The following is a 12,279-nucleotide window of genomic DNA, read 5'->3' on the forward strand; positions in this document are numbered from 1 at the left end:
TATTTCCGTTGAAATCTGAAAACCGAAATTTTTCTCGATCACAATACTTCTTTTACTTCGTACAAGAAAGTAAAAAAGAACACTTATACGACCCAAAGAAGGTTTTACATTTTTTTTAAGACCAAACAACCACGGATGTTTTTAAAAATTACAATATAGAATAACAAACTTTTATTATAATCTTATTAAATTAAAAATAGCTTATATAATCTTTAATAAAAAGAATGAATACATCGCCCACTTGGAGTATTTTCAATTACTTACTTTACAATCCTAAATAAATAATTTTCAAAATTTAAATCTTATTTAAAATAAATAAATAAAATTATGTTCATTAAATGCGACAGGAAAGAGAATACTGATAAATTAAACGTAGGTGAATATAACATGCCAGAACAAAACTGTTGTATAGATAGTAAAATTACAAAGGGCGGATGATATAAAGTGGAAATGAAAAGCAGACTGGTACAGAAATTGAGACAAAAGTGTCTCAATTTCTATCATCACACAGGATGAATCATACGACAAGGCAATAAATAGAACATTAGTTTTATTATTATAAATAAAATAATACTAACTATTTTTACACTTTAATGTTAAAAATTTTAACAGTCTTTTTAATTATAAAGCTGTATAACAATTCCTGTACGTGTAGATACGTGAACATATAATCAGACATTCATAAGTATTCTCCTATATCGCCTAAGGAAGCTACTGAATCATAAAAAATAACTGTCTTTTTCATAGGGGTGATTCAAACACAATATTTAAAGTTTAAATGTTTAAAAACATTTAAAATTTATTAAGATAATTTACAGATTCCGTTGAGGTCTCATTTTTGTCATCCAATATTCACTTTGGTTAGATACGTCTTCCGTTTGTAATGTGACATACATCCCACCTGAAGCCGATTTCATTTAAGACTGTAATCAGAAAGTCGGGCGTTACCTCTGCAGCTGCGGCTATAATTTAAAGTCTTAGCTCAAGATCAGCAGGCAAATGTGGTATAGTTTAATGAAACATCATAAGAAAAAATTTAGCGGGATAAAATCTGGGGAGGATGGGGGCCATGCAATTGGACTTTTACGACCTATCCACCGACCTGGAAATCGAATATCACGAAAATCTCGAATTTTTAGGCGGTAGTGAGGTGGTGCCCCGTCTTGATAATAGTAAGACCATTTTGATCATTATCGTCTAACTGAGGAATTAAAAAATTTTGAAGCATGTCCAGATAAACGATACCAATTACGGTTGCTTCTTGGAAGAAGAAGCCGTTCTGTCTGAATTAACAACTTGTCTCAATGAATTTGGGGCCAAGAGTAAATTGAAATCCTATAAGGAGGATCCCTACCGGACTCTCTACGAAAATTGCGATGTACTGCAGTTGTTGACTGCAAATCGTGAAACCAAAACAGCACACCCCGAGTCGTTCCGCACCAGTAAATGTATTCATTTTTAATAACACTGGTGACAGCGTTAGTGGCTGAATTCGGTATTAATGAACTACGTGAGTCAAAATTTGATGTGTTTTGCTATGAAATGAGACCTCAACCGAATCTGTAAGTTATCTCAAAGAATTTTTATATGCTTTTAAAGTTGCGCGAAGTCCTTTTTGAATCACCCTTACCTAACCTAACCTTTTATATATATATATATATATATATATATATATATATATATATATATGTGTCGTCACATCAGTCATTCATAATCAATAATCAATGCCCAGTAAAAACGATTGAAAATAAATTGATGAAAATTTTGTATTCACGTTCTTCTTACGTTGTACATTAAGAAAATAATTTTTTTTTTAAATTCCGAGTTTAAAGGGTTAAAATGGAGTAACAATGAAATTTATTTGTTGGAAAATAATTTCTTGGAAACAAATGTAGATATCAACTTGATTTCTGATGTATATAATCTTCATGTAAATATCTAAAAACCAGTTTTTAGATTTTAGATTTTCTTAAATTCAATCTTGAAAGGGGTGAAGAAAGGTAAAAACATGTATAACAATAATTGCAAATTTTCCTCCTTCCCTAGTATACTATACGACTAAATTTAATGTAAAATCAAATTAGTTTGATAATAAAATTAAATGTATAATTAACAACTGAAATGCTATGAAAGTTATTATTCATCCAAATTAATTTATTTCATACGGTAAGTTGTGAATAACGAAAACTCTGGGAACGAAAAGTCCACACATAATTATTAAAAAACTATTTCCAATTTTTAAAGTTCTTTACGCATATAGCGCGAGCAAAGCCGCGAAGTGTGATGTTAGTCAAAAATTTATTTCAGCAGTTAAAAATTAAAATACAGTCTTTTTTAAAAAACTTCCATAAGAACACTAATCGATAAAAACAATTTTTAAACAACATTATTTTTCATAACTTTGATCGCTATATTCCGAGAATACGTAAGAAATTGTACCCTGAAGAATATTAGGAAAATAAATTAAAAAAAAAAATGTATATTTAATCTTTTAATATGTTATTAAATCTTTTATTAATTTTTAATTTCGAATAATTCCACATAAAAAAAAAAAAAAAACTGAAAATCATTCAATGCTGAAATTCATAAAAAAATTATTATTGTTCACGTTTAATCAAATTAAACATACAAGTGTTACATTATAGTGTATAGAAATGGAGGACAAATTAAGTACAACGACTAATTTTACATGTTTTAATTATTTTTTATAGGACAGCAGTATTATTCAGACAACCACCATTATCAAGCTTGAAAAATATATATACATTGCCATTTAGTACTTCTGTATGGATAAGTTGTGGAGTACTTTGTATCTTAATAATATTAATTTGGATATTAGAATTTAAGTTAGGTAAGAAACATTCACGTGATTGGTCAAATCCACTTGATATTTTAACTTTAGTATCAGGATCGATTTTTCAACAAGGTAAGATATATATATAGCGCAAGTTAAATAGAGCCTATTTTATAATAAAGTAAATATATATTTACATTTGGAATTGTGCTGAGTGTTGTGGTGTAAATAAAATGTTTTTATTTTTTTATTAAATGAGTACGTGAATAAGGAAAGTAATTGGATTTAGATTTCTTGTCATTATATTTCAATCCAGCTATAAGTACCTGGTATAAATGCGTACAAATATCAAGGTAAAATTCAATTTTAAAACTGGAAAGTGAATTATAAGTGTAAGTTGTTCTTTTTTACCGTAGTAAATTGGTTATTTGTTTTTCTCTTTGATTTAGTTTTACTTTGGATAACGTATTCACTAATATAGAAAAATACTGACATTTATTAAGTAAATTAAAAATATTTAGTATTGTTAATTATTATTTGTCTATATTTGAAAATAAATAAATTTAAAACTTACCTATTTCCGGAAGAGGATCTAGGTAAGTTTTAAACATAGTCTTAAATTATACTTTGAAAACTTGTGTATGCGTGTTTATATGTGTGCTCACGCACAAATACTTCCCTCAGCAGATACCGCTACAGGATGTCGGAGGACAGATCCTATATCAGATTTCAGCACAGGGCTTAAAACTATTAATCCGGTTAGGCATTGTTTTTTTAATCCTAAATTCATTATATAATTTGTGTAAAATCTAAAGAAGGGTAACGGTTGATAAATTTTGACGGAAGTTATGCGTTTACTTTTTCTAATGTCTATTCTGTATAAAACGAAAAAAAAAATCCTTCATTCATTTGTTATTAAGAGAGTGAAAGAAAGGGCATCGCCCGGAGTTTTACAAACAAGCTACACGCAATTATCAGACACGAAATGTAAGGCTGAAGGGTATCGATGATTTAGTTGCCGATTTACGAGGAAAAAATGAAACAAGCATGGCCATTTATTTCCCAGTAATATCAGGTATTTAGCTTGTAGGTGGAAGGACAACTGTGGTAAGACAAACGCGGACTTTAATTTTTTATTTGACCGTAACGGTTTACGTTTTATCAGTGGTGTATTTTCTACATCGCTTTTTTACAAGAAGTGACAAGAAGTGTTATCCGACATTGAAAGTATAAATTATTACCCTCTGGATAAAAATCAAACGGAACCAAATTCGGTAATGATTTTCGATGATGTTTGTGAAAAGCAAAACAATATTAAGAATTATTTCGTTACGGAACATCATAATAATATCGACGTGTTCTATTTATGTCAGACATACAGCAAAAACCGAAAATAGCTAGTAAGAATAACGCGAAATTTCTTTTGATATGTGTATGGAATTGCAACAGAATTGGTATCTGAGTTATTGATAAAGAAAAACGCAAAGATAAATGGGCGCTACCGCTTTAATTTTGATGTAACGCTACAAATTTGTTACGGAGTTAAAAGAGCGCGCACGTTAGCCTACACGCTTTTGAAAACCCCGCACGCCAGTCTGCACAAGCCTGCAAAAGTTTGTGTTAAATTTTCATACAGGTATGTTTGACATTTTTTTATAATGAATTTAAAAAAAATTGGTTCCGTAAAAAAAAATTCGTTAAAGTTCATTTCCATAGAAATACCTTTTATAGAAGGAAATTTATTTATTGAGAATTTATGATAAAATAGCTTTTATTAGGGAAAATATATATATACATATATATATATATATATATATAAACAAACTCTTTTTTATTTTTTTTTAAAGAATTACGTAAAAGCCTGCGCGCTTGCCTTCACGCTTTGGAAAAGCCTGCGTGTTACACTTCCGTTAACGGGCCCAATAGCGGGGCTGTTAACGAGTCCGCTTACGCTAGCGGTTCCGACAATGAATCCGCTTACGTTTCCGGTAGCAGGTCCACTAGCGGAAACATGTTTCTACGTTAATGGAGGATTACGAAGGGATCACAGAGGAAATTGCAGATTCAAATGAACATAAAGAGAAAACATGCGGCCTTGCAGCTCGGATTGAATGAAAGAGAACAGCTGTATGTAAAGAAGTTTAAACAATAGTTCATCCGCGTCGCACGATGAAAGAAGCAACAAAAAGCAGACACAATGATGACGTACGAATGGACGATAATCAAACAAGAATGAAGAGAAGAAAAAAAGTAATGAAAGAGGTCGTAAGTAAATGTACGCAACCCGAGTTGAACGAACGGATGCGGGACTGTTCCACAGAGGGTGGTGGAGATGCTGGAGCAGAGGAAGGTTGTGCTTACGCCGTAAGACTTACGTCCTCAAAAAAAGAGTATATTACACTCGTTACGATAAAAAAAACAATTGAGACACCGATAGGAAAGCTTCAGGGCGTAGCATGGGTTCATGGGTTAAGAATCAATTCGAAGGCAAACCGGTTCGAGAGTACATGCTCGATATCGTAAAAAATGTAAAAGATAAGACAGGTAATGTTTACGGAATTCATTTCGAAGGTGACGGTTTGAAATTCGGAGATAAATCTGTCAAAATCGAGCCACATTTGTTGCAATTCCATGTACGATCACAAAAATAATTAAATTCTTTCCGGAGCTACATGATCGTGGTAAACGTGCCTTAAATTACACTCAGTTTATCGGAATACAAAAATAAATTTTGTGTTGTCTTGTATTAGATATTTCGGGATTTTGCTGTACGTCTAAAATTATTCGAATTCTGTCAGCAAAATAATTGGTAATAATTCTTTGCTTTTTACAAACAAAATCATCAAACATCATTACGAGGACAGGATGGAGGGGTGGCAGCGTCACGTGACCAAAATACTAATGTTTTTTGGAGGGGGTGATCTTAATTTCCGTGACGTCACGAGGTCAAGAGGAAAGGTTGTTATAGATCATATGCCGTAGGAGGCGTTTATGTTGATCTGGACAGAGGCGCAAAAATTTACCTCTATTGCCAAAATTAGTATAGAACAGAAATCGAGAAATGAATTTTAAGAGTAAGTTAACTAAGAAAAATGCAGAAAACTAGATTTAACTATTAGAAACCGATAAGGCTGTTGAAACATTAGAATTACAGAAAAAATAGGTGTGGTTTGATGGAAAATGTAAGAAAGCTAAATGCATGTACAAGTTATTAAATTTATATCTTAAAAATTTGTATTTTACTGATAAATTAAGAAACTTTTTTTAAGATTGGTTGAAAGGTTTATGTGTATTGTGTATGAGAAATGGGAAAAGGTTTAGGAATATGTGGTTGAATTTAAGATAAAAAGTTTTAATTGTGGTACGGAAATGAGAGCGGATGAATATTTAAGTTATTTTAAAAGTATTTTAAAGTAAGTAGCAAAAAAATGAATGTTTGAACTTTGGTTCCTTATGTGGTTAATTGAACACTGGTCATGTGGCCATTGAAAAATCGTTAGTGGACACTGAAATTGTAATGGCTGATTTACAAGGGTGTTATCTACAGCTAAGAATAAAAAAATAAATAAATAAATGCGAATAAAAAAAAAAATGCAAATAATGAACGTGAAATGCAAATCCTTTTTTGAATGAGGGAATTTGGAAGATATGGAGTGAGCTTTTTGAGATTGGTTGTCATAAAATTTTATTTGGTGATTTGTATAAGAAGATTGTAAAGGAGATACTTTTGTGTTAAAACTAAGTTATTCATCGATAATATTTAACAGATTTGAATTGTTTTTTAGTGTTTTGGTGTCAATTCAAATGCACCAAAGTATGATCGGGTGCTATATGAATTCTATAAGAATAAATCAGATTAGTTTTAAAAATGGAAAATTAATCTTTTCGATCAAATTTTAGAAACCACTAATGTTCTGAGCGCATCGTTTTCGAGGTTGATAATCTTCCTATTAAGTAACAATCAAGATAGTTTTTATAAACTCAAAACGGGAGGCGATTAAATAAATGGTTATGCAGAGTACGTAAACTAATTTTATGCGATACAAAGTAAAAGCAGTAGTATTTTATGTATTTAGTTAATAATTTATTGCATTTTGTAAAGTTATTAAAAAAATAAATATATATTTTATATATAAATATGAGAGTATAATATAAGATACTATATTATTTAGAGTATATTTATAAGAGAGTTAAAATAACTTTTACTAATATTATAAAACAATATATCGTATAATATAAATTACATAATTATGGTAACAATTTTAATTACATTCTGTTATGTAATATAAATTTTACGTGGCTTCTGTGACGTCTTTAGCAGAAATGCTTAATGATGTTCTTAATTAACAAGTCTACAATGTTCATTAAAAATAGTATTTTTTAAAAAATTATTTTACATCAGTAGTATCATTCTCGCTTAAAGGAAAAGGAAAAAAACAAAGTGCTTCATAACTTACGCTTCCACTTTTTTTGTGTCGTTAGTCATTTGACTGGTTTACAGCTACTCTCCTTTCTGTTCTATTGTAATCTTTTAATTTTAACATAATTACTACGTCCTATTACCAATTTATATATTTTACGGGTTCAATCCTTATCTTCTTCTAAGTTTTAAACGTTGATGACCTAAAATATCTACAAACCAATGAAATATGGGTTACTTATTATAAATATTTTTTCCAAAGGAAAATGTGACGGTTAATAAAATTACACGTAAAATCAATAATTATAAGCCATTATAAAACCAATAGATTATATAACACAAATTACATAATGATGGTAGCAATTTTAATTACATGCTGCCAAATAATATAAATTTTACGTGGCTTTTGTGATGTAAAATAATTTTCTTAAGCCTTTCAAGGGATATTTATCATCTGATTTTTCCCGATATTAAAATATCAATCGCCTTATATACACAGCCTACCGTAATAAATTTCACAATTTTAGGATAAATCTTTTGTAAGATGCCGAGATGTAAACTAAAATAGAGTTTACACAAACATATACACGCACAATCACTTTTTTCTCTCCTTTTTCTTTGTGTGTATAATAATACATTTTTTTTTATGCTGATGAAATAAGTTTTTAAATCTATCTTGGCTAACGTGCTTGGCAATTTTTCGATAATTATTATTTCAACTGATTGCAAAAAGTATAACTTTTGAAGAATCTTTTATCAAAAGTTCTCTTTTACAACAAAAAAAAGGATATAGGTTTATTATCGTTTTACGTTCCTGGCGTGATAGAGCTATGCTGCAAAAAGGAAAGATTGGCAAACACTCAACAAATGGGAGATGTGGGTTTGTTTGCATTTCTCAGCATTTCATGACCCTAGAACCCCAAAATACAAAAACAAATGGGAGTAATATGTAGGTAACGTATGTACGTGAGTTAGGGGTGTTTGAAGCTTAATAACTCTTGACTGGATAAACCGATTTTGTGCACAGACGAGTATATGGGACAATGTTTTGGTAAAATATTGGGGAGAATATCTCCAGAAGGTTTTTTAATTTTCTCATAATTTTGCAAACCCCACTTACATTAAGTTCAGTACATGCGTGCATTCTTATATTACCATTCTTAAAAAAATTTGTCTCCTTCCCCAAAAATCGAAAAAAAGTTAGTTTCATATATTGCATATTTTTAACCGATTTTTAAAAAATGTTTTCCTAGGTATAGTAGTAGTGCAAGATCCCCCCCCAAAAGTAAAACTTTGGGCAATATTAGCAGTGGGTTTAAAAATATCGATTTTTGGAATTTTTAAAACTTTTTTTGATTTCTTTAAACGTATAATGATCATCTTACAATAAAACTTCATCATAATAATAAGGGTACTAATAGGAAGGGATCACCAGAAAATTAAAAAATAACATTCTACTAGTAGGAGCGTGGAATGTTAGATGTATAAAAAAAGTTGGTAGGTGAGAAAATTTAAAGAGAAAAATGGGTAGGTTAAATGTAGATGTGGTAGAAATTGGGAAGAGTAAAATGACTTTTGGTCAGGTAATTTTAGAATAATTAACTCAGCTTCAAATAAAGGGCAGGCAAGTGTAGGTTTTGTAATGAACAAGAAAACAGGGAAGAAAGTAGAGTATTTCAAAAAGCTTAGCGATAGAATCATTGTAATCAGGATAAAATCAAAACTTAATCCGACAATGATTGTTAACCTACAAGTGCTCATGAATATGAGATAGAGTGAATATACGAAGAAATTGACGAAGCAATTAGACACATAAGACGGGATGAAAATTTAATAATAGTTGGAGATTGGAATGCAAGCATTGGAAAAGGCAAGGAAGGTGATATTGTGGGTGAATACGGGCTGGGCAAAAGGAATGAAAGAGGGGACCGACTTATTGAATTTGCACAAAGTACAATTTAGTAATTTCCAATACCAGTTTAAAAATCATAATAGAAGAATATATACATGGAAAAAGCCAATCGATGCTGCAAGGTATTAGATAGACTATATCATGGTTAAGCAAAGATTTAGAAATCAACTCGTCGACTGCAGAGCTAGTAGACATTGATAGCGACCATACTTTAGTGATAATCAAATGTAGATTGGGGTCTAAAAACCTAAAAAAAAGGTGTCAGATGAATCGGTGGAATTTAGAGAAACTTGAGAAAGAAGAGGTAAAGAAGATTCTTGAGAAGGACATCGCAAGAGGTCTGAGTAAAACAGATAAGGTAGAAAATATAGAAGAAGAATGGGAGAATGTTAAAAAGGAAATTCTTAAATCAGCAGAAGCGAACTTAGATGGAACAAAGAAAACTGGTAGAAGACCTTGGATATCAGAGGATTTCAACTGGCCATTCATTCCTCCAGGATCTTCTCATTTTGGTGGTTTGTGGGAAGGTGCAATTAAAGGTGTCAAACATCACATGCGTCGTGTTATCGGTCAAACGATTTTTAACTTTGAGGAATTATATAAAAATTTTAAGCAGATTGAAGCTTGCCTTAAACTCTTGTCCCTTATTCTCTGTTTCTACAGACCATAGAGATCAAACCAGTCAAATGACTGAGACAAAAAAAAACTCAATTAGACAAAAAAGCAAGTAAAAAATATTATTATTAACAACATTATTCTGTGGCTAAAATGAAACAGGATTTTATTTTTGTAGAGTGTTTCTGCATCTATAACACCGAAACGGTTACATAATTATATCGTATACGTTGATATTTGTAAAAAAATTGAAAACAAAGAAAGTAGAAATTAATAATCCCTGGAATCATTTCTAATCTATTGAATATATTTTTTTCTGTTAGTGAATATATATTTTTTCTATTGAATATATTTTTTTCGGTAGTGTAAGTGAAGGGTAGTCTTGTACAGTCTCAGGTCGACCATTTCTGAGATGTGTGGTTAATTGAAACCCAATCACCAAAGAACAGAGAAGAGCTGGGTGACAGAGATGCTTGGCCGAGAGTAACGACTGGGGTGTCAGCCATAATTCGAACCAAGGCAGCAGAGGAGAGGGACAAGCAGGCTGGAAGTCTGCAGTTGACCTGTGGCGGAGCGACTGATGCCGGACGGCTGTGGGCGGCCAGCCTTAGTGGGTTGGCAGCGGGGGCTCCTCGGAGTCGTCATTCGCCGATGATCCCCTGCGGACGTTGCTCTGGCTATTATAATTCGGTGACAAGAGCGCCCGGGTGATTACGCAGGAGCTGTGTACATACCATGTGGATTAGGTATATTTTCTGCCTGACTAGAGCGGGAAGTTTTTAGCAGGTGAGAGTCCCGCATTTGCCGTCAGAGTGGGCCTGGCGGCGGATGGCAGAGCTTTTTTCTTTCCCTACGGAAAAAAAACCACAAAAGAACAACGGTATCCACGATCTAGTATTCAAATCCGTATAAAAGTAACTGCCTTTACTAGGATTTGAACGTTGGAACTCCCGATTTCGAAATCAACTGATTTGGGAAGACGCGGTGGGTTTGATCTATTGAATCTTATTTAGAAATTAAATGAATCTTTATTTATTGAATCAACGATTTATTGAATCTTTGCTAGAAATGTAATGATTTTTCTTTTACTTTATTTTTTATTATTTGACAAAGTTTTTATTAAATTTCAACTGAAATGTGGAAGCAATATGAAGATTCTGCTGGCCTCCGTGGCGCGAGTGGTAGCGTCTCGGCCTTTCATCCGGCGGTCCCGGATTCGAATCCCAGTCAGGAATGACATTTTTATACGTTAAAAAATTGGAATTTCATCTCATTCTCTATTTTAATTTTAACAAACTAACCAACTTAGCGGTTTTTTTTTCTATACAGAGCGCATTGTAATAAAACATTGAAATATTTATCTAATCCTAATAAATAATATATGTTTATATATTTAAATAATTTTTTAATTAAAACATTTCTTTGATATCGATAAACAGTTTTTAATTTTTAAAACGACATAGAAAGTGTTAAAAACGTATTTATGAGAATTTAAATAATTTTTTTATTAAAATATTTATCATCTATAAAAGATATTTAAAGCAACGTAGAAGTGTTAAAAACGTATTTATGAGAACACAACATTTTTACATCGATTATTTCTTACAATGGGCTGATCGGTTTTTCATAATACGGTAATATGATAATATTTTGTTAAATATAATATTAATATTAATTAGTGCAAGAATTTTATATTTACCTGCCTTATATGTGGGCATTTTGTATCAGAGGAATGTGTTGTTAATAAGAGATTGATAAACTGGTTACTTAACTACCAACCTTCTTTTTATGAACAATTTCGAGTTATTAACGTATCGATTATACAGAATAAACCTAGGAAATATTACGAATCCACGATATTTAAAAAAAATATTGGTGATGTACTGATAATTCTATTCATTCTAAATCGATATAGTTATTTATGTTACTGATTTAGAGTTAAAATCTTAAACTGAATTTTCCGTACTGTTACTGAACAAAAATAGGAAGAGAAAAAGAAAAGAAAGAGGGTTTGTATTTATTAGTACTGTCAATGTTATCAGATGTTACGTGTTTTTGAAAATGCATTATAAAATTACTAAAGAATTAAAAGAACAAAAAAAAAAAAAAAAAAAAAAAAAAATAGTACACAGTAATTCTTCGCTATTCATGGGGGTTAAGTTCCGCGAATTTACCGCGAACGCCGAAACTGCAACCATAAAGGCTTACCTTTATGGAAAAAGAGTGGCTTTATGGAAATCATAAACAACTGGATTGCTATATCTTTTTATACATAAAGTCGAAAATTGGATGTTTACACTATACCAGGGAAGGTTTTAACCCATATATCGAGGCCCTAGTTCCTTGGCGGTGAAGTTGTGAATTAAAAGAAAAAATAAATGAATTTTTTTTCTTCATTTTTATATTTCTGTCACCATGGCAAGGTCTGTGTATTTTAGTTACCATAGTTACTGCTATTCTGTCTTTAGTAATTTAGTTTCTTTTTCAGGTTTCTATAAAGCCTGAATACATTAATTGTTGTTTATCAATATTATTCTC

The 12,279-nt window shown here is 31.2% G+C and overlaps 1 protein-coding gene across 1 annotated transcript in view; it reads left to right on the forward strand.

Annotated features, from left to right (window-relative positions):
* Positions 1-12,279, forward strand: part of LOC142322714 (glutamate receptor ionotropic, kainate glr-3-like) — a 164,075-nt gene that overhangs the window by 57,012 nt on the left and 94,784 nt on the right. Inside the window, exon 7 of the mRNA XM_075361790.1 lies at positions 2,712-2,926. Coding sequence (XP_075217905.1) covers positions 2,712-2,926 — 215 coding nt within the window. The remainder of the gene's footprint in view (positions 1-2,711; positions 2,927-12,279) is intronic.

The sequence above is a fragment of the Lycorma delicatula genome, chromosome 4, assembly GCF_047948215.1.
Source record: "Lycorma delicatula isolate Av1 chromosome 4, ASM4794821v1, whole genome shotgun sequence".
NCBI classification, from domain to species: domain Eukaryota; kingdom Metazoa; phylum Arthropoda; class Insecta; order Hemiptera; family Fulgoridae; genus Lycorma; species Lycorma delicatula.